Below are 26,403 nucleotides of genomic sequence, written 5' to 3' on the forward strand. Positions count from 1 at the left end.
AGCAAGGCTTCATGTGAGGATTGCAGGGTAATAAAACACTAATAAGAAGAAAGTATAAGGTATAAATGTATAAATTATTAGAGCACCATAGATACCATTATTAGCTACATAAATTAATTTCTTGCCTATAAGTATTTTTACGGCGTGTGTGACAATAAAAAGCCTTATTCTTTCAGCCCCGGCGATGTAAATCAGTTTATATTCTCTTGTCATATCAAACATTTATTCATGTATATCACATTCAGTCTGCGTTACTTTAATACCGGTACTTTTCATTGCTGTGTGTAATTATAAGATAAGAACATAAGCCTTCACAACCTTTGAATGTTCTTCTATTCATGCTACTCTTTATTTGCTCCAAGTCCGTTCCTGACTGCAGCTGAAAGGATAATGCTACAATATTGTCAATAAGTCAAGGGAATGAATAAAGTGTCTTCTATCTTATGAGAATATATATACATAAAACATATTCATTCAATGGAATACACAAACAACTATATCTATGGTGCTCTAGCTGGGCAGTGATATTATCAACTAGCTAGCTGTGTTGCTTAAAGCCTGGATTATGAGTTGAACTAGTTCCCGTTCTAAAGTACAGTTTGCTCTTCATTTCTGAAAATAAAATATGTTGCTCTGCTGAGACCATGTCTGCGATCGGTCACCACCGTCGTAGGACCGGTAGAGATACCCTGGGAATGTTGAACTCGCTGGGATCAGGTCTGGAGGCTCAGTGGACTACCTGCTCCTCTTTGGTGTAGAGCTGGAAGCACTCGTCCAAGGTGCAGCTGTACTGCTGGACGTGCTGCTGCTGCTGATTCCTCACGCTGTCGGCGTCCTTCACCACCTCCTCCTGGATGTTTCCGAACAGGCTGCAGGAGACGAGGAGGCGGTCACATAAAAGAGGTTAAACAGGTGGAGGTCTGTGAAAAGGAGGGCTGCTCACCAGTCTTTGATGCGGTGCTCCCACTCGATGATGAGCTTCACATGCGGAGGTCCTCCTGAGCAGCAGAGCTTCAGAGCCCTGAAAGACAGAAGGTTTTACTTCCACCATGCTTTCTGCAATCTGCTGCGTTTACAGGACATTTCCTGCACCAACAACCCTGGGAGAATCATTTGAGAGCGCCTGTATTCAAGCTTTTTAACCACTAGGGGTCAGCGTTACAGTGTGAAGGAATAGATGAATGCCATGTGAGGATTGCATTGGGGATACACATGTATTACAAGCTTCAAAACAATGTTAAAGTACATTAAAGCGGTTGTTTTTGTCATAACAACAAAACAAGTTTCCCACAGTTCACGGCTGACGGTATATTTGACAAAAGCACCAGCAGTCTTCATCAGCGCACTGTGAGAAGTGTTGCTGGATCCTAAGGTCAAAGGTCAACAAAGAACTTTCATCAGGAGTAAGCTTTGTTTTTTTTAGGTGCCACACAATAAGGGAATACACATAAAGCAAAGCTCAACCTGAATGTTGGGGAGAGCACCTGGAACGTACAGGGTCGCCCTTGAAGTTGGAATCATTTGGAAATGTCTGGTCTTTTATAGCACCAAACAAATGTTATGCATGAATACATTTTCACCTGGGAAATTGTGACACATAATGTCATCATTGCACCTGGTCAGAAGTGATTACTGATGCATTAAATAGGAATAAACAAAATATGCCAACTTTATGGGCAACAGTGTACTTTGAAAGAAAACTATTGAAGCAAAGAGAAAGTGCTTCATGCATATTAGTTTTCACTGAATGTGTGACACCTTTCACTATTTAGAACCAGACAAAGACTACGGCCTCATTTATGTGCTAATCAGCATTAAATACACAAAGCTGACGGGAATGTCGCTAGTTTTGCAGGATATTTGGTCATAAAGATGTGATGATGAAATCAGGCCTCCTGATATAAAAATGCTGCATATAACAACTTTAGCAGTCATGTTACTGAGTAATGTGTGTTTTTACTTCAAAATGTAATCAGTAACTAGAAGCCTTTCCCAAGAAACACTTTATTAGATTACAGAAGATTTAAATTCCATTTAAATTGATTAGATCAGTTTGAATGAGCCTGTGGGAACATTGCGTCATGTCAGCGTTGAAGGTTTGGACCATAATGGAGCCGTAATTCTAGACAAAAGAACACATTTAGAATAATGGAATGATTCTGGTCTAATAATAGAAGAATGAAGTCAGCCGGGCCGCTCCAACGATAACACTCACTCCGGACTAACGTCCACAAATATTCCACAGTCACAACTTCTATTGCATGAACGGTTGTTCACTTTTATTCAGCGAGCAAACGCCCCCAAAACTGAGCAGAGCAAGTAAAAGTTAAGGAATGGCGATTAAATGTATGGTGAGCAAAAAAATCTATCAACAGGTCGCAGGTCATGCGGATCAGCTGCAGGCGTGTGACATCAGGCCTCCTACCTGTCGACGGCGGGGTGGTAGAGCGGACGCCCGTCCTGAGGAGACAGGTAGCTGTAAAATGCTGATCCTCCCACCACACGGATGTTGAAGAGCACTCTGGTGTTCTGAAAGAGGGGAACAATAAAAACACTCATATTTATGCTTTTCATAACAAAACTAGAAACATCAACGCTGCAAACGTCCCCCACATGAACCCTCTCACATATCCTCAAATACTTAACTTCACGTTTTAATTACCGCCAACCTCACTTTGAACAACACTGGTCCGTCATGTTCCGAGGCTTTTCATCATCGGCTTTACTTGTGTCCAATACTTTGATTTATGACCAGATATCTCGCAAATCTATTGATATTCCCATCAGCCTCCGCAGAGTTTAGTGCTGCTGAGCAAATGTTAGCATGTTAGCTGGCTAATCATTATACCTGCTTTACATCAGCATGTTAACATTGTCATTATGAGTGTGTTAGCATGCCGACGTTAGCATTTAGTGCTTGAGTACAGCTGCCAGCGTTGTATTTGTCGTGTAATATTTGTAATCCACCTTTTATGGTTTTGTATCCAACTATGACGGCAACAAATAAGCAACATTTCTCATCAAATGTCAAAATGATGAAATGTTAGATAAAAAGTGGTTTTATGAATTCATGATGTGTGACTAGTGGAGTTAAAACACTTCCTGGAATCACCGGCGTGTCCCTTTTCATCAAAGCAGAGGATGTGCTGCGTTCTAGACGGCAAATCAAGTTTCACCATTTTTTCACAGACTGCGGGTTCAGCAATTATTCCGCTGCCGTGTCCCATCTCGAAGGATCGGCTTTCTGCGGCAAATCATTATTTGAAACACTTCAAATGAGCATCAGATGACCCGGCTGAGCTCTTTCTCACATTTATGACCCTCTTTGATCGAAAGGAGTGATCGGTTTATTCCTCTGTGGTATTTCTCTGTCTCCATCACACAGGTGATGACATCAGCGTTGCGTTTAAAGCCAACTCTTGAAAAGACGTCCCTGTGTTGACATTTTAGAGACACGTATTTGATGCTGCCACACGCTGAGTGGAGTCTTGTTTTCCTGGACGGCGACTCCAAACTATTTGAAAAATGCTGAATCGGGGCGTGAGCGTATATAAACACTGGCACATTTTTACTTTCTCGGCATTAACTTTACTTAACAGTTTGCTAAATCAACACAAAGACAGAGGAGAACAAAGTGGGCCATCGCGAGATATAGGCCGAGACCTCCACCTGACACCCGGAGCTCACAGCGGGTCGGCTTGGATCAACACTTGGCACATGTGAAAATGTTTGATTTTTCAACGTATTGTTTTACAGGAGGGGAAAAAAGAATAATAAACCCAGCGATGATCAGACTGCTCTCCCGTCTCACGAGAACAAGATCTTTTTGTCCTCTGTTGAAGCCTGCTTATATTACTCCCAGATCTGCTCGGATTTGGAGGTGCTTTCGGAGCGCTTCGAAAAAAAAAAATGAAATTGATTTTCTCTTGTTCCAGTGCTGCGTAGCTGCTTGGCTGAGCTCAAACACAAACACCCAGTCGGAGTCCTGCGAGGAGAGCTGGATCTTCCTGATGACAAGGAGCGCACCGAAGGAGACGGCTCATTCCTGGAATCTATCGATACGTCGAAACACACGAACCCACCGGAATGCGTAACCCTTCGGGGGAGTTACACCACTCTCCTGCATCACTGCCTCACATCTGCAGTACTATTTAAAGTATCAGTAGTAGTGGCAGTCAGCAGCTGAAATACTGCAGCAGTTAGTACTGATGTACGCATGCAGAGCCGTGTAACTAACTACATTATCTTGTCTTCAGCGTTTCAGCGTCATGTGTCTGTGGACGCTGCGGGTATCAAACCTCCCTGTGGTGCTCGGGGGTTGCTTTTCCACTGAATTCATCAGATTGTCTTTGTGTTCATTGTCAGGATGACAAGTGCAAAAAGTTTTCTTTTCGTTACAGACTTGCTTTGTCTCACTGTGACAGGCTAGTGTGTACACGTCAAGACCACCCAAAGAGTCCCGCCAACCTTCTTAGGAAAACCAAGGGGAAATTCCTTGAAATCACGATAAGTACATTTCCACACCTTCCAAAAGGTGTTGTATTTGCAAAGCTACTGCCTGCTTGGATAAGAAGGTCTACGCGTTAGATATTGAATTGACCGTGCGTTAAACCCTTTCCCCAAAGTTTCCAGTCATAGTGGAGCTTCATAAAAAGGCCTTTCAAGCTCTGGATTTCTCCACACGTTGAAGCATTGTGCCTGAGGGCTCTAATAAGAATACCTTTCTTTACAAAATGTTGGATGGAGGTTTGTTTTTTTAAACCCCCTCTCAAACCAATATCACAAGAGGTGGAAAGGGTCAGGAACAGTGCGTTTCTCTGCTTTAACTTAAGAAGAAAACATGACTGGCTAACTAGCTTACAGTGTTGCCTGGGTGTTACATCCAAAGTCAGAAGCATTTTGTATTACATTCAATTATGACGTTAAAGGTTAAACACAAATCCAGTCAAACCAGCAGTCAGACGCTCCCTCCCTCTTGCAATATTGTTGTCCTACTATGGTGAAGGTGTGACCCTGACCCTGATAACCTTACCCAGACCCTAACCAATCTCATTACTTATGCCTTAAACTAACCAACAAGGCAACGAGAACTAGCCAATCAGATGCAGCGTAGGATAGCTATGCCTTCGCCGTAGTAGGATTCATAATTGAGCGTAGGTTTACACCATTTTTTTTTTGTAGCGTTGAAAGCAGCTGAGTGAAGAAAAGTTGAAGTGCCTTAAACTTGCATTCTCTCTTCTGGTCATCAGGGGGCGACTCCTCTGTTCGCAAAAAGAAGTCTGATTTTTCCTCATAGCACTCCTAATAATGGGAACTGCAGTGGGGGAACAGTGCTGTTTATTTCCGTGTCCTCTACATGGATCATTGACTGATGAGGAGTCTCTCTTTAAGTCTGGGACATGCAGCTTTAGTCTCAGTCTTTGAGTACCATATCAGGTGTTTCCATATCACCAAGTCCAACTCCTTCCTTACTTTTTGACAGAGATGCTCACAACTCAAATCTCAAGTGTCTCATGTTTGTAATGAGCACTTCATGAGCGTGAGGGGACGCTGGTGGGGCTTCAAACGTCTCTGATGTTTCCCCACGACGATAGCCTTGGTCTTGATTTCAACCAATGTTAATCACTCTTTGTGTTCAGGGAGGAATGTTTGTGGCGTGTTTATGCCTTAGAAAGCTAAAGATCTCCAATAACAACATATGCAAAGGACAGGATTTCTTGAGGTTGTGAGTTATGTATTTGAATCATCAGTGTACTTTGTATTATATTGGCAGCCACTGGTAAAATTAAGACGTCACTAGCCGGAAAAAGAGAGGAGAAGACTGTGTGTTTTCTTTTTTGTGCATCTTCGCTGGAGCTGAAATTACACAGAAGCGGAAACATCCACTTACGAGTGTAATTCATTGATGCAAGAAAACGGCACATTCTGTTGAGATGAAAGATTCAGAGCAAACATCTGCTCTGAGCATCGCTCCTTCCTTCCAGCGAGCTGATTATACTGTGCGAGGCTGGTTGGAATCAATGGCTGACAGCGTGGGGCACAAAAGGAGGCTACAGAACTCCAGCAGAGCGACTGAAGAGGTTTGCACCCGACGCTTCCCTTCCTCTCCTCTTCTGGTCACTTCTCAAAGAGCGAGAGTGATACGCAGCGAGCTGGTCAGCTGGTCCCATGTGCATCTGCTTGGCTACAGCTGCTGAAAGACAAATATGCTCAGTACAAGTACGTGAGGGAGCAGAACCCGGCAAGAAAGTGGACCTTTTCTGGAGTCAATCATTGACTTGCTGGTGATATGGTGTACAGCAGCGGAGCGTCTAAGGAAGCTGCGCTTTTTGCACACGTATCATTACATCCCATGTTTTACAGTAATCGTGAAAGAAAGACGCGCTCCTTTGTAGCCACGCACGGCAGAGCCAACCGCTCACCTCCTGACCCAATCGAGTCTCATTAGCACTCGCTGCCCTGCAGCCTGTCACAGCAATATATATGCAAATATATTCTAATGTACACCGTGAGGAGGAAAGAATAAGAGGAATGTAAGAATATCTAAACGTTCCGATCTGTAATTGTCTGACAATAAAAGTTAAAATGATGGAAAAATAGTATTTTGTGTGTTAATCATTATTCTAAAAATATGCAGCAGCTCGTACTCTTGTAAAACAATACGTGATTAGAGGGTGAGCCAGCACCATGCTGCAGCATCACAATGTAATAACTGCATTCTCATTTGCATAACTGTATCATCATCCCTGACATAAAGGGGACATTCAGGGGAATGAAACATGAATTCTTCGACTTGAAGATGTGATTATTGTGAATAAAAAAGTAGAGCCACTGTGTTCGTGTTCTTAATGTTCAGAAGAGTAAACAAAAGGCCAGGATGCCGGGAGAGAGAGCGCCTGGGTGAGCGTCTCTTTATCTCTTTGACTGCGAGCGTTCCCGACCGGTTGACCCGACTCTGGCCCGGTGTGCCAGCGGGTGCAGCGCGAGGAAACCAATTCCTTTTCCGCCTCCAGCTGCCACTTTAAGCTCTCCCACCTGGACCACGCGGTGCCATTGTGTGGGCATGCTTTTCTCCGTGCAGAGCCAATAAACCTGTCTTGGAGCAGGTGTGCCAGCCGGCGCAGCAGGAGGGAACCGCGTCCCCTATCTGCCTCCAGCTGGTGCTAAAAACAAAAAGGCCGCCCACGCGTCACAGCTATCAAATGTACTTTTTTACAAGCACCTTGGAACCATTTGTGTGGACTAGAACGCTGTAGTCCAGGGGTTGTCTGGTTGTGGTGCAGTGAATACAAAAGAGACGTCTGGGTTGGAATGAAAAAGATCATATTTTTTGTCCTTTTGTCTGCATTCACATCCTTTCAGGTGTGTTTCATATAAACTCTGTATGAGATGGTGAATGCCCCCCAGCTCCTGGCACTGTGTTTACATAAAACCCTTAAGTAGGGCCAAGGAAGAAACTGAATTTCCTCATATGGATCAGTTGTCACATGTCTAGTACCTGTGCATGAGCTCCATTGATCATCAGGTAATAAAGCTTGCTGAGGATGCTCTGCTGCAGCTGGTCCCAGGAGATAGACCGGTCCTCCCTCATCAGGAATGGAGGTCCAAACCTTGAACAGGAATGGAGAAAAAAAAGAAGATGTTTAGAATTACGGCTCACAACGCCTCACCGGCTCTCCTATTGTAACGTAAATAATTATTTATTAACATTATCGGCATCGGAGCAGAACTCTCATTACAGCGTATCTGTGGAAGGACAGAGAGAGATAATAAGGAGTGAAAATAGATGATGAGGAGAGGGACAACCATCCCTCTGAAAGGATAGACCACATGACACATTCACCATAATACCCATTTAATTGAGGGCAGCCCTCTATTGTATGCTTGGGATTTATTAGCATGAGACCACGTGAGCATGTGTGTGCATAAAAAGGGCACATACACAGTGAATGCTGATGGGATGCTAATCAACTGTAGATGAATCAGTCGGAGTAATGTAATGAGTCTGTAAAGGCACCATTTCATCCTCTTAATCGTTTTCATGTTGGGTTTTTTTTCCCCACTCGATTTTCTCAAAGCCATCGGAAGAAAAGTGCATAAATCAAACACATCCTCAGTCATGCAGTTTCCCCATTAGATCACACATGGATACGGCGGAGATCCTCGGAGTAAATGATGTTGGATTGCTGTTCAGGATGGGAACCATTAACATTCCGTGGCTGAGGAGCAGCAGCTGCAGCGACCACGACAAGGGACGAGACAACAGACGCAAAACAAAACGTGAGGGAAATGACTTAAAAGTACAATTCATTCAGTTGGAAACTGTTCGGAAACAAGAGACAAAACTATTCCAAATGTGGATTTAGTGCTTCAGCTAAATTCAAAGGGCCGTTAACTAGAGATGTTCCGATACCATTTTTCCCTCCCGATACTGATTCCGATACTCTTGCTGTGGGTATCGGCCGATACCGAGTAACGATACCAGCGTGTTTAAAAGAAAAAAAAGGGGTGGGAACATCCACTGTGAAGTATCTGCCTCATGGTAGAGCCTGCAAAGAAAAGGAGGAGTATAATGTCCGATGAGGCGAAGAAAAGAAAACGGGAGCATGACAAAGAAAGAGCTCGTACGAGAGTGAATATCGGACCGGCTCACACTCGTTGGCGAGAGCTGAAGGAGGCTACAAAATGCAAGACAGATGGTGACTCGGCTTTGTTGCTGCTGGACTTGTAAATAATAGCGGTAATCATTTTTTTCCAACAGTGTGCATCTGTGTACAATACATTGTCGATTATTTTATTGGCTCATGTTAGCTAAGGCGTTAGCTATTGTGCTAATATATATGTAACTATCGCTATGGCTCATGTTAGCTAATCTTAGCTAAGGCGTTAGCTACTCTACCTTGTCACTGGACATTCGTTCAAATCGTTCATCATTTCCAGAGCTGGTTCTGCATACAAACAAATAACGTGTGTGCGACGGTAGGCTGCGGTAGGCTAAATTATTTACGACGGCAGTAAAGGACAATTCCGCTTCCAACCTGGAGGGGGACCGAAGAGGAAAACTTCTTCAGTGTTGCTTTAAGAGCGGCAAAGAAGAACTTTGTCAAAACTAACAGAGCTAACCAGTAAATAAATTCCTATTACTAATAAATTACGTGGTATCGATCGGTGCCTGGACTCCAGTACTCGCCGATACCGATGCCAGCTTTTTCGGCAGTATCGGAGGCTTTCTGATACTGGTATCGGAATCGGAACAACTCTACCTTTAACATTGTGTTAGCAACTCTCTCGCTCTTCATTCCCACAGTGAACATGTTTCATCTCCCCCAAACTCGTACACAAAATGCAGAGAAGACATTGAGAAGTTTGATTTTTCTTTCCCCTCTAAAAAGTCATTTTTAATGTGATCGTGCAGTGAAATCTATAATCTGCTTGATCTTTATCTGTTTTCCCACCTGCCTCCACAAACATGACAATCTGCAGCGATTGTTGACTTTCACGAGTCGTAACGCAGAAACAGCTTACACTGAGCTTTCACACTTTACATGCGAAACTTAATTAAATCCCGTCCACTGCTGTCTGCTGGTTTCACAGTTTCCCAAAAAAAAAAGAAAAAAAAAAGTCTCACTTCGCTGACTTCCAGAAATGTACCTGTGATGCCGTTCCACAGCGAAGCAGAGCGGGAAGCAAAGTATGTGACTCCAATGTCATTTTCTTGGCACACGCGAGTCCTCCAGCTGTCATCTGATGAGAGCCAGGTACAGTATGTGGGCGGTTTGATCAACGAGGGGGGAGGCGTTTGAAGGGGAAAGTGAGGCGTGGATGGGATTGGACTTTCCAACAGCCGTGTCGGAGAGCTCACCTGTATTGATCCCCCCTGGACTCTGTCAGGGAGACGGATGTCTGATCTCTGTGTAGCGCCAGATGTCAGATTCCTCGCTCGTCGGGTCTGAAACTCATCTCCCAGTGAGACGCGAGTCCTTTCTGTGACTGGGAGCGAACATGACCTTGACGTGCTCCACCAGAGCGAGGTGAGATATGATGTGGACTGAGCCGATGAACAAAGAGCTCTCAGCTGCTGCATTATATCTGAAGTTCATACAGTAATACGTAGGCTGCAGGTTGAATGATTTCTCAGTGAATCCCAACAATTCATCTGTTTTAAGTCACACAATAGCTATTTTGTGACATAGTTGCGGGTCTACCGAAAGTTTGGTTGCGTCTGGTTGCTATGATACGGAATAGATGCTGAAGTAAATTGTCAGGAAATTAGCTCTGGATGAAGGGAAGGCTGAGGCACGTAGGGAGGATTGACTCACCTCAAGTGGCCATTTGAGGAACTGCAGTTTTTGACACTGGCACCAGAGGTTGCTACTTGGAAAGACACCTAAGATGTGCCGTGCCTAGTTACAGTTGCTAGGCTATAAAAGCGGGGTTTCACAAAGGGTCACACACGATAATTACCTTACAGCCTGTTGGTCTGAACCTGCAGCGTTGCACACCAACAGCAGAATCTTTACGGGGACGCCTTGGTTGAGGAACTCTGATGACAACGTCCCAGACGGCGGTAACCTCTGACCCTCAGGACCGGTGGAGTATGGAGACGACGGGAGGCTGTGATGGTACCCTGGCAGAGGAGGAGGGACGGGGGAGTAAGTCAGAGAGGAGGTGTGAAAACAAACTGGAAATAGACGATAAAATGAGTCGCAGGAAGAGGAGAGGAGATAAAAGTGTTTTTTTCTTCTTTTCTTACCACAGATATGATCACAATTTTGTGATAAATCCTGCTGATACCGATCACGCACTCATTTCACATTCTTGTGGTAAACAGCTTACTTTCATAGATTTTCCCACTGATTGCCGACGGTGTGACGCGTGCGATATTTCACATTTTCTCTCCGCCAGAGGAAGACGAAAACTGATTTCATGTTCCGAAAAATGTGACCGTTAAACTTAACGCCTCTAACAAGGGGGGGCGAGGAGAAAGAATTGAGATGTATAAAGTGGTGGGACAGCAGCTTTCTATTTGGGGAACAGTGATTCACAGGGGAGAACAGATGGACCAATGGCTGCCTGCACTCTCAGCGGGAGGTATTATCTGATGCAGCTTCTGCTCCACATCCCGTCCTGGTGGGGTGCCAAGCAGCACCACTTCTTTCCCCCGGTCCCCCCCACGTCTCTCTATTAACGCGGAGCAGTGTGACTGGCTGAGAGACGACGCTGAGATTATAAGACCCTCGTGAAGCGTGACGTCAGCAGGGCTCCTCGCGTCTAGGCTCACCGTGCAGGTCAGCCCCCTCGGAGGCTGCCGGTGATAAATCACACGGTAAATTAGACTTCGCAGACGCAGATGAGAAGGCATCGACTGACCGTGGCGGATGTGCCTTCCCCAAACGTTTTCATTAAACGCCGCCGTTTAGGCCCCGACGCCTGATCCATCACTGACAACGCAAAATGCCACCGCTAAGCATCCCGAGCCGGCACATCACTCGCCTTCCGGAAACAATGGCGGCGTGAGGACGTGGAAGCTGTGCACTGTATGAAGGCCGAGACCTGTTCCAAACCAATCAGAGACGGCGTGTTCACGTGACCCCGAGAACGAGGGTGATTATAAGTATGCACAGTTTATTAATGTCGCTCGAAATCAAGCAAGTGATAAAAAAAAAAAACTCGGGACTGCGTGCTGCGATTTACATGAGGCGACCTCTGACAGCCGTGGGGATGATTTATGGGCTGAAATCTGCTTTTAAACGGCCGGCGAAACGTGTTCATGAAACAGCAGTAAAATGCAGAGGTCACCTCCTGGCCCGTCCCGCTAAGATTTACACAGGGATGCCGGGGAGGAGGCCTTCCTCTCATCGCTTATTAAATCACCCTTTTATGGCTCACTGTCAAAAAACAGCACTGTTTCTACACATCTTCCCAAGGCTGCGTCGGGTTTTTTCTACATTGTTTACAGGGTGAATAATGAGTGTGAGGTGTGTGTGTGTGTTTCCACTACTGCTTTAACACACACTTCCAGTAAAAAAAAAAAGAAAGACGGGTTAACATACAGCACATGACATCACTGTTTAGCCGACACACCTGTTGATGCTAATCTCTTATAATGGAAAAAGAAAAGCCTCTAACTAATTCAAAGAAACCACAGGAAGCCCGCAAACTCATGGTTGCACTGCACTCTAGGGCTTCTTCCACTGTCAGACACGCAGGATGAGCCCGACTTTGAAAGCCCATAATTAAACACCTCTGCCCCTAAAGGGATCGACTCCACCCACAGCTACATCAGCGCTCCCCCGTCTGCCGTCAACGAGGAGTCTGAGAAAAGAGGCCGCTTAGACAAATACATGCAGCCGACTTCAGCTTATTTTAATTGTCTAATTGTTTTAGAATCCCTTTTTCATATTATATATCATGTGCTGACATTTACGGGCTGAGGATGTGATTCATGGCGATGCTTTGCCGGAGGAAAGATGAGCGAGATGTGACTGAACAAGCGCCGCTTCCTACGGTTTTATGAGTCTGAGCTCCAAAATAAATGACTTCATTGTCATATTTCTTTGTTTTAATGTTTAAACAGAGCAGAGCAGCACCTGTGAGTTGGCTGGATTCAGGGAACTGGTGATAAATGTTTCATGCAAAAGAAATAGCAGGCGGGGCGATAACACATTTGACTAATAATGTTGTATTTGATAGCTTCGGTAGATCTAAATGCTAATGCTAGAGAGGAGAGTCTGTGAGGCTGTCACAGTGGTGTTTTCCAACAGCATTCCAACGTCAACCTTCTTCATGATTTGTAGCTATTTGGTGGACTATCCTCAGGGGAACCGGAATGCCAAATGTTATGGCGTTCGATACAATAGCTGTTGAGACATTTCCACCGATGTGGACCTCATGGTGGCGCTAGAGGAACAACCCAGATCACCCAAGTCATTAGAGTTGATCCTCTGGCCACTTTGAATGTTGAATTCTCAATGGTCATCAGTCATCAGCTAGCATGGCTGATAGTAATGACATCATCTAGTCTCCTTAGCTGGGATTTAAGTTGTTACTGAGGCACAAATACAGGCAGGAACCGTATTGTTGGGTCGGATAATGAAGTGTTTCCCTTTGAGCTGCAGTCGGATGAAGACACTTTCTACTGCAGCAACCACTGAACTATAATACTTAAGGCATCTGGGTTTGACTGACTGACTTCAAATGGCTGAAACTGTGACGTTTCAAGATGCAAACAGATAAAAGGGCTGCCGGCATGTAACAATAAAAGCCAAACTACAGTATGAGCGATAACCTCGTTGAATGGAAACTGGGCGATGAATGAACAGGACGACCCTGTTCCGTGTTACCGGAGCTAAAAGAATGTGAAATGGATCCTTAAATGTGAAAGCCAATTATCTGTTTCCAAATATTCTTTGGCAGGTGATCCCGTATTCAAGGCTCGTCCTTGGCACCAATATTCCCCACGGTGACATTGTGCTTATTACTTTCTGTCAGTGCACTGTCAAATCCTGGAGAGATGAAAACTTGTGAACGGCGCTTTGAGACTTTATACATTATTCATTTTTAATGCAGGCCTCCATTACTCGACTGCACGCCGGCACATGAAAAGGCTGTAATCTAAAACACAAACTTGTATCTCCACTTCCCTTGGTTCACCAAGGAGATGTCCAGGGTGTCAAGTAATGTTTAAAAGAGTGAGGGGTCACCTGAAGCTGCTGTCGTCTTAAATAGAGAAGTGGTGAGGAGAAAGTGGCGGCTCTCACAGCAGCACTTTGGTATTTAAAGATGGCTTCCCACGCCAAATCATTAACCATAATAAACTGCATTCATTTGTGGGGTGAAGATGTTATGTTATGAATAATATAATAAACATTATAAATATGAGATTTGCAGAAGAAAAATGTGAGCCCTCCTTTATGAGGATCCACAAATGAGGATCATGGGAGCTCGTATCCAGCAGCTCTCAGTCCACAAACTAAATGCATGTGTAAAATAAGAGAAATTACTAAATATAATAAAATCATGCATTCGGTTCGCTTTCCTCCTGTCCTCACCAGTGTTTTGAGTCTCCAGCTGCCACTGGTAAATGTATACAAGCATCCAGACAACGTTATGTGAGAGCATATATATCAATATAAAAAGATGAAAAGCTGTTAATTCATGAGGCGACAAAGGGGTCGAGTGGGACTTTATAGCGTTCTGAAAATGTGGCTAAACAATATAGTTATAGTACAACAGGCCTTCCATAGGATTAGACATGATCAACAAAGTTGTATGTTGTTCATATTACCTGGCTTCGACATGACCACTTCATCACCCTCACACCTGAAAAATCAGGGGAAATACCGTCTCGGTGTCTCCTCTGTTCCGGCGCCAGTGGTCAGAGCCACAATGCCCAGTCAATATGTCTGTGACCCGACGTGGTCTCACAAGACAAACATGTGGAACTTTAGTGTGCAGAGGAGAGGTGAAATATGTGGCAGTGATGATGTCAGAGATTATCCTTTAGGAGTACAGCAGGGAGGCTGGGAGACGCGAGTGGGAAGGTCACGTAAAAGTCGGTGTGCATCTAGACCCATTCTGCCTCCGACAGCCTCCAACAGCCCCCAACAGCCTCCACCAGCCTCCAACAGCCTCCAACAGCCCCCAACAATCCCCAACAGCCCCCAACAACCCCCAACAGCCTCCACCAGCCTCCAACAGCCTCCAACAGCCCCCAACAATCCCCAACAGCCCCCAACAACCCCCAACAGCCTCCAACAGCCCCCAACAGCCTCTACCATCCCCCAGCAGCCTCCAACAGCCTCCAACAGCCTTCAACAGCCTTCAACAGCCCCCAACAGCCTCCAACAGCCCCCAACAGCCACCAACAGCCGTCAACAGCCCCCAACAGCCCCCAACAGCCTCCAACAGCCTCCAACAGCCCCTAACAGGCCGTCAGGGGGGCTTTGAATTAACCCTGGAAATCCACCCAATGAAGTGTGTTACGAGTTACAATGCACCCACCACACATGTGTGTTGCAGCGTAATAAAAGCGGGTTATCCTCACATTTCACCCTTTTACTTTAATTGCCCACATGATGCACTGGCTCTGCACTCGCCACGCGATCAGAACGCAGCTCTCCACAGACGCCACACTTAACATATGGCTTAATTTAACACGTAAGAACATAATCGGCATCGATAATCTTTCCTTACCATTACCACTGCACACAAACATGCCTAGATGGCAACGCTTCGCTTTCATCGGACCCCTGATGAGAGTTTGCTATTCTGTCTCACATCAAACCCACAAGATTTAGATTTGTACTTTCATTTAAGTATTTATGGATAATTGATTAAAGGTTTCTCAGAGACCCAAACCTTTTAGATTCAGTAATTGCAGAAATAGCATGAAGATCTCATTTTTAATGGTGCCAGACAGCTTAAAAGCATTACAGATCACCGTTGGTGAGTGGGTAGGAAAATGTAATAAAAGGTGTATTTTATACATTAATATGATAATCGAATACTGTTTACTCGTTGGCTATTTTGTTTTTCTTGTTTTGATTAATCGTAAACAGGAAAAAATGAGAAAATACGTATATGCTAGAGTCTAGATACAAATAAATTAAGTAACGTAATATTTAATTTTGTACATGAATAATTTCAGAGAGGCTGGTGAATATTTATTTGCAATTAGTGTATGAAAACAAGCGAATGCTGCCCTTTTGGTATCCCTTTACTTTGGGATGGCTCAAAGTTACATCAGAAGAACAACTAATGGAGGAGAGCTATTGAATCATATGAAGTGGAGCAAATAAGTATATATTAAAATCGTGTGAATATATCTTGGTGAATTTCCATCATAAATAACGTCACAAGTGACTTGAAAAAGCTGTTTTTGTGAAAATAGAGCCTGATTTATGCTTTATTTACTCAGGGAGATCTTAAGATTGATTTCTAATTTAAGATTAAAGGATGTTTTGATGATTATCGGGATAATATCGTGAATCACAATTATGACATCTACAAGCAAAAAAATGGATGAATGAGTATTATTTTATTATTTTATGCCAGAGGGGCAAATTATTCTGTATTCTGTCATGAGAATTACAAGATTAAACATATTTAACATTAAAATGCTGCTGCAGTGTATTTATTACTTCACTATTTTCACCAGAAGGCAGGGAAATAAAGCCTCATTTTCTCTGGAGGAGGACCCACAGACCCCCCTCCTCGGTGGCCTCCTTATATTTGAGGTCTCAAGGTTGGCAAGTATGCATACGCCCGGTGTTGATGTATTGAGTTTGAGAGCCAACAAGCATCTTTCTATAGACGTCCCTTTAGAGATGACAATATCTTACATGTATTCTCACAAGGCCAAACACGTCAATGTGAAAGACGGTCTGCGGCCCGCAGACAAGTGCTGAGTGGTGATGGAGAGTCTCCATCTGCACCCCTGCAGGCCGAGCCAGTGAGCACCCCGGGGACTCAGACGGTGCCAGCATGCGGACCAGCCACACTGTCAGGGTGGGGCCTCCTGTTAGGCAGCACGGCCGTGAGCAACATAATTAAAAGTCATATTTTCCAGGTACAGCGTTGGACACGGCGCTGGGAGTACACTTACAGCCCCGTGAGAGGGGACAGCGGAGCAGAACCGGCTTGTTTACACCACAAACAGGAAAAGAACGCACCGAGGTCCTCCTGAGTACACATTCTACATCACTGGCTGGAAAACAGGAAATTAAGACATAAATCTGAACAGCGAGGGGGGGGTTGTAATTCACAGAGAACTATGTGGAGTTATATTCATCCTAATGTGCTCTCAAAGGCCCCCCTGCAGTAATGTGCATTCCCCGAGGGTTTCATTAAGCAGAGTAAATGAGTCAAATAGGTTTATGTGGTTACAGATCTGTGTGTAAATCCACATTCAAGTAGGGATAAAAACCAACGTCGTACCACAAGCTTGTACTTGTTTTACTGCGAATGTTTGCACCTGATATCCGTGCAGAGCCTCCTCTGATGTACAGGGGCGGAGCCTGGAAGGCGTAGACGGCATCATTCTCAGCGATGCTGGTCAGATCCTCGTTGTCAAAGAAGGAGCGCTGGAACCCCGTGGAGTAAACCTCCGTCAGGATCACCTGGAGACACACACACACACACACACACACACACACACACACACACACACACACACACATCCCTCTAATCTTGCATCCTGCTTCATGTAGCCAAGTGAGTGGGTATTTCTTCCTGCTTCATGTTACCTGGTCTGGGGAAATTTTGCCCTCGTCAGCCACCATCCTCCTCAGGCAGGCCACAGAGCCGAACAGGGGCACGGCCAGCCCGACCCGCAGGTACCTCTGTCCTTTGGTGCTGAACACCAGGATCACACACAACGACCTGCAGCAGACGAGATGAAACACAATGAGGGACGGCGGGAAAGAGAACGACCTCTATTTTGATTCCCGGGCCGTTTCTGCTGCAGCCTCCTCTACGACCAGGAAGGGACAAAAGAAGACTTTCATGAATAAATCAATGCATTTTAACATTAATAATAGATCATTAGGACTTATTTTTATGTGTGCCAAATAATGGAATCTCTATTGCATTTTTAAAAACAGGGAGCGCGTGGCTCTGACCTCTCAAGGCAGCGCTGACATGAGCGGGGTGCCGGCACATAATGGCTTCTTTGAATAGAAGGACACCGAGGAGATGCAGGGGAACCGTATCAGGCACCCATGGAAGGCTGTGGCCTTGAGACTCGCGGCAGAGAGGTAAAAAATTAAATAAGAATCAAATTTGCACATGTGCACAAACGGCAAGCCATTGCTTGTGAAAGATAAAAAAATTTAAAAAACGGAAACTTCCATGGATTAGAAAAGTTGACCAAAGTCGTTTGGTGTTCCTGATCATCGTATAATGAGGCTCTCTGAGTGATGAGGACACAGAGTGATAGCGGAGGATGTTTTTATCTCTGGTGAACACAGAGGACACCCAGCCGCAGGACAGGGGACTGACGTACAATCAAGGTCTACGAAGGTCCGTCACGTCCCTCCCTGCAGTTCAAACTCCAAACCGGTTCGGTTCTTTGAGCTGCTCACAACCTGAACTAAAGAGCAAACACGATGACTACGTTGATCTGATTTTTGCAGCCAATGCTAACCGCATTGGTAGCAACCTGCCAATCCGAGGTAGCCAAATAAATAAATAAATACAAAAAAATCACAAGGTAGCCAAATAAATAAATAAATACAAAAAAAATCACAAGGTAGCCCCGCCCCTAAAGCACACCCTGCTTTATTGCATTCTTCAAACACATCTAATGTATAATTCTAATACATAAAAGAAACTGAAGTACACCTGTACTGTATTTGGCTGCATATATCAAACCTTGGCTCAAGAACGTATCCAGAATTGATGCCAATTATATTTTTCACAGCAGCATGGACAAAACAAAACACTGGATGAGACTATGATTGCAATTTCCCTGACTTATCGCCCTGTTTTGTTCATTTTTGCTCCCCTGATACAACATTCAGTAAAAATGCAAATACTGCCTATAAATATGATGATCTAATAAATATTCACAGCTATTACTAATAGAGCCCGACCGATATATCGGCGGGCCGATATTATTGGCCGATATTGGGCATTTTCCAAACTATTGGTATCGGCATTTATAATGGCCGATAAATGAATATTTTAAAAATAAAATAAAAACGGATGAAACACCTTCATAGAACTTAACAGAATTTGTCTCCAGTCTTGTTTGAAGTTATATTTATGAAGCTTACCAAGTCTTTTAATAATGGTAACTTTGTGTTGTTGTTGTTATTGTGTTTTTGTTCAAAGTCTTATATTTTAAGTTTGTATTTTTATACATTTTATCTATCAGAACTTTAATATATTTTGATGTTCCTCTGTTCCGTTGTGACAATAAAATAAACAAGTTTATTTTTAAACTGCATTATCATATTATTTTAGTGAAGACTCATAAATAACTACAAATAACTAATGTTAGGGAAATCTGTTGATGTTTTGTTACGCGTTTCTGAAATAAAAAAATATCGGCCGATATATCGGAATATCAGATTTTTAAATCAACAAACATTTGTATCGGTCTTTGCCTTCAAAATCCTTTATCGGTCGGGCTCTAATTACTAACATGTTACAAATTTAATGAAGGGCTGTTTACGTTAACTATCCAACATCACATAACCCAGTATTTGAATAGAAGAACTCTTCACACAGAGAAATACACTTAGAAAATATATTTTCAGAGGACAATCCATCTGTTCCCTCCTCTGTTCATCCTTCAGAAGAGTTTCCTCTCACCCAGTCTGCCACACAGTAGAAAGAAAGCATGCTCACTAAATACTCTCCACTCGGCTCGCTGTCAGAACAAAGCTCTTAAAAACTATTTCCCAAATTAGAAGGGATGCTGGCTGAACTTGTGTGGCCCATTTCAAAAGTCTAAAAGCTAAAAGGAAGGAAATAATAAAGTAGCGATCAACACACCTCTACGTGTCAGCCGCATAAAGAGTTGAGCTTAACACAGAGCTGCCGGATTTAAAGGTATATTTCAGACTAGGAATGATTATGTTTAGATTGGTGGTCATACAGTAGATGGCATTCACTTTCTCTCCAAGAATGAGTTTAATACGACTCTCATAAGCTTATGTTTAATGTACAGTAGAGCAGGGCTGCTCGATCAACGATGATGAAATAAAACTATTATTTTACCGCATTCCGTTTTGCAATGATGCTTTTGTTTTGTCATGTGATATAAATCTAGCACACCCCTTTCCTTTTTAGCGGGGCCAGGCTGTGGCATTACATGTTTCTATATTATATAATATTTATTTTAATTTATTTATCTCGTTTTTTCCCATTTTTTTGTTTTTCAATTTCAATTTCAATTACATTGAAATTTAAAGTGAGTCCCTCCTTGAAAATGGCTGCCCCCCGTTGGAGGTTGAATTAGACATTGTTCCTCAATGCTGAGAGCGGTTTCCAGCAGCTTTTCCTCTTTGATAGCAACCCTGCAGCTTCACAATTACTTGTGTCCTCACTCTATGTAGTGCATGAACAAAGCTGGGTGTTGTCCAGACTGTAATCCCTTTTTGAAATGCCTCAAGTGTAAAGAAATAGTTCCACATTTCTTTCCTTCTCGCAGACAGTTCGATGAGACTGCTGCTGGTTCGTTTCATACAAAATTCACACACAGTTTTACAGGGTTTTATGTGTCAGGCTAGCTTTCCCCCCCGTTTCCATTCTTTGTGCTAAGCTAAGCTAAGCTAAGCGTTAACATTCAGGTATGAGAGCAGTAATGATAAAAGTCAGGCAGCACAGGAAACACTGACACAATACTGTATGTTAGTATTGTATTGGAGACAAGGGTCAAACTATTGCAGAAAAGAGATAAACCGGTTTATACCGTCCACCTGAGAAGAAGCATGATGTCTGATTAAACACAGCAGTGCTCACCTGGTCTGGCGAAGAGGAATGGGGAGTGAGATGCAGAGGAACGGGTCAAAGGTGTTGCTCTGTTTCATACAGTGGGGGCATGTCAGTGACGATCTGAGGGGAAGGAAGCACACGGTTACATTAGTCTTAAAAAAACAATTATATCCAAACCAACATGATTAAGTCTGGTGGGAAAGAAGCGGCGTAATCTTGTTCCACAAGCGATCAACGCAGTGAAAACGAACATCTGATTGTGAGAACGGAAGAGATGAGTGATGTAACTGGTGAGAATTAAGAGAGACGAGTTGTTTGGTGGTGGTGGTGGTGGGGGTGGGGGGGGGTGCTGAGGAGTAGATGAAGCCCCCGGGCTATAAAGGGGGACCAGCAGAAGTGGTTTCCATCTTGTTGCATCACTCTCACCAGCGCTGCTAAAGCTCATGTTATGCCGTTACAGGATCCCGAGCAGATAAAAGACGGGCGCTTTGCTAAGAGAAGGCATTTCTCCCTCTGTATCTGAATGCACCACAAAATGTCCAAATGTCTACAGCAGTGATTTCCTGTAACAATCCTTTTCCATTCAGTCCCTTTGTTCATAATTAGACTTCCCTCAATGAATCCCACTCGCTTTCACAGGAGGAACTTCTTCCAGGTCTCTAATTGCCTGAACAATGAGTCAGAGAACCCGCTTAAAGTCAACGGGCTGATTGCTGGAAGAGATTTTGCAAACTGTCCCGCAACTAAATCAAATCTTTTGTCCAGTGTTTAGAGTTAATCCGCGCAGGATTTCCTGGATAAGACTTTCTGTAAATACACAATTAAGTGACTTTTGAAGAGATGCCTCCTGGATTAGGATTATCAGTGTTTGGAGATGGTAAATACTTTGTGCACAAAGTGACATTTAAATGAAAAGCACTGATATCCAAACAGAGGAAAGATTGTGGCGTCGCTCTTATAAATGTACTCTGCAGGTCTCCGGTAACACTGTGAGGAGTCTGTGTGACGGATGCTGCTGCTGAAAGGGTGCAGGTCAAACACATTTGTTATGTTTGAAAATGTCTAAAAAGTGGTGACACGTGTGGAAACGTTGGGCTGTTTTTGATTCAGCACGGGTGTTGCTGAAGTAAACGCAGATTGATGAACAGGTCTGAGTGCCGCCCGTCTCCTTCGACAAGGTGAAACATATTCCCAAGAGAAGATGAAATGTTACGCCTAATAAAAGCAGAAAAGTCATGAAGCACTGAAATCTCCGGCCCTCAATTGATTTTAATACAATATTCTTAACTAAACATCCGTGATAAACAGATGTAAGGGCGTATTTTGTTTAATTTCCGTGCCATAATTATGGGCTACGGTGCTAACGTCATTACCTGGGATTACTTTTTGATTTCATTTCTTTTATTATCGGCATGATGGATATAAATCTGCAACTCCATGCTGTGAAATAACTTCATTAATGGCAGGTTTGATTCACCGCTGCAACTGTGGCTGTATAGAAAAACACCTCGCTGCACATAAATTGAAAATAGACTTGCGTGAAGCACGACCCAGCAGCAATAAAGCACATAGAGCCCGAGTCCTCCGGGAGACTTAAATCTCACACACGAAGAAAATTCATGTTTTCTTCAGCTCGATGAACATACACTTTGATTAAACCAAGAAAATTAATTGACACAAATTCTCATTCGGTGCCATAAAGCATGTGTAAACATCCTTCTTATCCTCGAACGCCCCGAGCTGACGTGCGTTGATTCTGTCCGACCTTCACACGACGCCCCGCCGTGGGAAATTAAGCCATAGATGAACTGTTCAAACGTGTTTTCCTTATAGGGAGGCACCTGACAGACCCAACGGGGGAGGAGACGGGGGAGTGAATAAAGCTCTGTTCAAGCAAGCCCAGCTGACACTGGCTCTTAGTGGATATCTCTCCCTCTTGGCAGAGCAGAATGGCTGCCCTACGGATGTCTTGTTCTCGCAAGGAAACAGTGAGGGCAACTGCACTCCATGCATACAAATCACACTCGACCTCCACTAAAACATAGATGTGGCCCGCACCGCTCGGAAACACTTAAAAAGAGGAGCGAAGGGAAGAGGTGATATTCTGGTGATGCTCTAATGGAGGAAGCGTGCAGAGGTTGGGAGGTATGTATCACCCGTCTGGGATGCAGCCATGCTGAAGAGAATCTGAGCTCCGTGCTGGAGCTTTGGACGTTCCCATGTAACGCAGGTATCTTTATCTCACTGAATGTGGTGCAGGAGAGAGGCAATAAAAACAAGACATGGCTGCTATCCTCTGTAAACCTCAATTTGTGCCTCATTCACTGATTGAAATGACAAAACACGCATCATAAATAGACCCATCATCAGTTACCCGATCGTTGAAATCATAACAGATCAACCAGGTCTGGATGGGACGATATATGGATTTTATCACAATAAGTTGATCGTGGTGAATTTTTAATTATTGGGATAATCGTAAATATCGTCACTGGTGATTTGAAAAAAGCTGTTCAGCTTGTTATCATGGTTACCAAGTAACAAGAAATAAAGAGCCTGTTTTAAAAAATGCAGGATACAAAAATACATAAAAACATTTTTTTGGCGTGCAGGTGGTAGAGTGGTTAGAGCGCTGCATGTACACACGTACGCATACGCAGCCGACCCCGGTTCGAATCCCGGCTGGAGGTCCTTTGCTGCATGTCACAACCCCCGTCTCTCTCCTGTGTTTCCTATCTGTCCACTGCTGATAAAGGGCATCTATGCTTGAAAAAATCTTTTAAAAAAAAATCATTTTTTTAATTTCATCTTTATTGATTCAGGGAGAGCTTATGATTTATGACCATCTTATATAAGATCATTTTGTTCTTTAGACTTAAAAAGTCTCATCTGTGACACAATAAAAATACTTCCTTCTTGTAAATGTAAAGTGATGCCAGTGTGTTTTACTGTCATTTTAAGAGTTTTAACTATATTTTAATAATTAGAAATGCTGTGAATCACAATTATTTTGGCTATTTAGGATATTTAGGATAACCGTGAGACATTATTCCTATCGTCATATGAGGTCACTGAGAGATGAGTGGCATCGAGTCGACTGAAACCGCACCGTGTTTGTGATGTGAAGCGCCGCCCGCCCGTCACTCGCCGTCACTGCAACGAACGCTGCCCGACAGAGAGACGTCCCCGCTCTTTCATCTAATTTAAGATCAGCGAGGGCAGAGAGCAATATATTTGTGAAGCAGAGGTGAGAGCTGTGTGTTATTCTACAGCAGAGACGACAGCTCTGATTGTGATGCGCTCCGGCGTCTGACGACAGAAACCATAACTTAACATCTAACTTGTTTGAACGCGTATAATGGCCGTGATGATTGCATGGTGACAAACTGTGCTATTACAAGGATAATTCTCCGGTCTGTCAACTCGAGATGCTGCATCACATCCGACGCTGCGTTGTGAAGTGTTGCCGAGGCCTCGGGACTCCGAGGGAACCAGAGACTGGAGTCAGGGAGTATTTGTTCGAGGTCCAGTTCCAGCATCCGCAAAGCATTCATCCCCGTTTAAAGCCTCTCAGCCGTGTGATGCGTGCTTTTCTCACATTGTTAAAATAGACCGAGACTCTACACTTACTGTATTTGTTCAAAGTTTGTGCTTGGCCGGCCCAGTCGTGTATATATCCCCTCTGCTGCAGCCCACTCCCTCTCCCTGGCCAGCACAGTGTTTGAGTGGGTGAGAGGAACACATTCTGCCTGCCAGGCTGCCAAGACTGCTGCTTCCTGTCTAGACACACCCTAAGGTGTCACAGCTGAGACATTTCACAGTGAGGGTGGCAATTAAGAGATGCACTCTGACAAATGTAATACTGGAAGTCGCTCAGTGGTGCCGATCTTCAGAGGAATCGATGGTATCAAGATATTAGCGCTTCTGTCTGGAGGGACTATTTAAAATATAATGGATTCATCAAACATGGATCAGATTCTGGTGGATCTAAACCCGACGTGAAGCACAGTTTCACATTTGTGTGGGTTGAAGTATTCCAATAGAAATAGTGGTTATTTCTGCTGTGATTGATGAAACATTATTGGTGTCTACATGGAGGGAAGCCCCGCCTCCTCTCCCTGATGCAAATCAACACAAAAGATCCTGCGGGATACAGAAGATACCGCTGATCGGCACATATAAACTTTTCTTTTAGCCTCTACATTTGAATCTGACTGCAGTCCCTGAGTTATTAACTGCAGACTAAATGTCTTTTTGACATGACTATGAAGAAGAAATCTGCTCATGTTTTCTTGGACAGAAACTTGAATTTGGCAGATATGAGTCATCTGAGTGACGCTCCTCTTCCACAGCTGACAGATGTACATGTGATGCCTCTTCCTCCCCAGGATGGCTGATTGATGGGCGGCATGAGGACATCCAGCTGCATTAGAAATGCTGATTATACAGTGTGGTGAGAAGCCTGTTTTTTGGGGCTTTGCTGTGCGTCACCACAGTCATCAACGGTAACCACTTATTAACCCATAAGAGCCCAGACCCATTTCTCCTTCAAGGAAAATACATTTTATTACTGATTTCATCAATTTGACATTATGTTTTTAGGTAACCATTTGTTTCAATGTGGTTTGAATTCAGCAACAGAAATTAAATCAAATTGAGAATCGTTGAAGGGGTTAAAACATACATTTTGGAAAACAAAGGACAAGCTTTTTGAAAAAGTCTGAAAAAAAAATCAGTCCTGAGTTTGTAAACTCAGGACTGATTTTAACTATTTGGGCTGTGACCTTCGGTCTGACCTTTAGGCCACCTCCTTACAGTGGCAAACAGAAGTCATAAGACATATAATGATACGTTGGTTGTTGATTTCCACGTAGATAAGAGTACAGACGACATCAACACGCACCGTCAGCACGTTCTATTTTCGGAAAGTCACGGAGAAGAAGAGAGTCGAAGGTGTCCTCTTTCTCTCACTCTCTCCGTGTGATTACAGGAGAGGCATCAGATGTGTAGGTGTCGGGCCTTAAATACTCCGTCGGATTGTGTTGTATGACCTTACCGATCAATTCAGGCAAAACTTTGGACGCCCTACTCCTGATCGGACTTCCACATCCTGTGTTTATAGCTTCCCAATGAATCAAGCTGCCATATTTTACATGTCGAACTCTGCATCGTAAACTCTGAGACTGAAACCAAATCTTTTACGGTATAGAAGCAGAACTAAAACATCCTTTTGTTGTTTGTGTATTTGGGACACAAGAAGCTCTTCTGTTTAATCACTGCAACGAATACATTATTTCATTCAGGCTTTGAAGTTAAACATCTAACTACAGAGCCGGGAATCTCTCTGTATTTGTGTGTCCTTCACATACCTGGAGAACCGTCATCCAATCTAGTTCACACTCGGTGGGCGTATATTTAGACATGTGACACGTTCAACATTAATAAACTTTATATAAACAAGCGGTAACAGTCTGTGCAGCAGCGGGGGGGTGGGGGGGGGCTTCAGGTGTTAGATTGGAGAATTGACCCCTCAGTCACTGCTGCGACACCTGTCTCATACATGCAGGTTACAATGATGCCCTTAAAACACATTTTTAATGATTTCAGAAACAGAGATGACAATAAGCTGCAGCTATCCAGCTAATTAAGACGTTTAAAATGAGAAAGCTAGTGGGTTTTTAATGGCTACTACATACATGACGTTGTGCTCAATGTCCCAAATAAAATGTCCTCCACATCGCAGACATTTCAATAACCAATGACCAGAGCAGCAGCGCTGTGCAGCGCGTTATCATCAGGAGGGATGTTATTTCACTCTGACGTGACCTTGTTGAGACACTTAGCTCATACCTGGACGATTGGGTGCCTCATTGCTTGCATTTTTAAACGGCATGTTTTAAAAGAAAGGCTTTTTAGGATGATGATGACTATCAAATGTGTTTGGTTACCATATCTCTGATA

At 43.8% G+C, this 26,403-nt stretch overlaps 1 protein-coding gene across 1 annotated transcript in view; it reads right to left on the bottom strand.

The window, feature by feature from the left end:
- The window catches only part of usp43b (ubiquitin specific peptidase 43b), a 52,489-nt gene that overhangs the window by 8,498 nt on the left and 17,588 nt on the right, over window positions 1-26,403 (bottom strand). The window contains exons 4-11 of the mRNA XM_084036758.1: window positions 20,470-20,562; window positions 17,247-17,382; window positions 16,976-17,120; window positions 10,465-10,627; window positions 7,499-7,610; window positions 2,426-2,529; window positions 944-1,021; window positions 740-869 (exon numbers count right to left, since the gene is read on the bottom strand). Of these exons, the coding sequence (XP_083892884.1) occupies window positions 740-869; window positions 944-1,021; window positions 2,426-2,529; window positions 7,499-7,610; window positions 10,465-10,627; window positions 16,976-17,120; window positions 17,247-17,382; window positions 20,470-20,562 (961 nt within the window). The remainder of the gene's footprint in view (window positions 1-739; window positions 870-943; window positions 1,022-2,425; window positions 2,530-7,498; window positions 7,611-10,464; window positions 10,628-16,975; window positions 17,121-17,246; window positions 17,383-20,469; window positions 20,563-26,403) is intronic.

Source organism: Eutrigla gurnardus (assembly GCF_963514095.1).
Source record: "Eutrigla gurnardus genome assembly, chromosome: 20".
Lineage (NCBI taxonomy): Eukaryota > Metazoa > Chordata > Actinopteri > Perciformes > Triglidae > Eutrigla > Eutrigla gurnardus.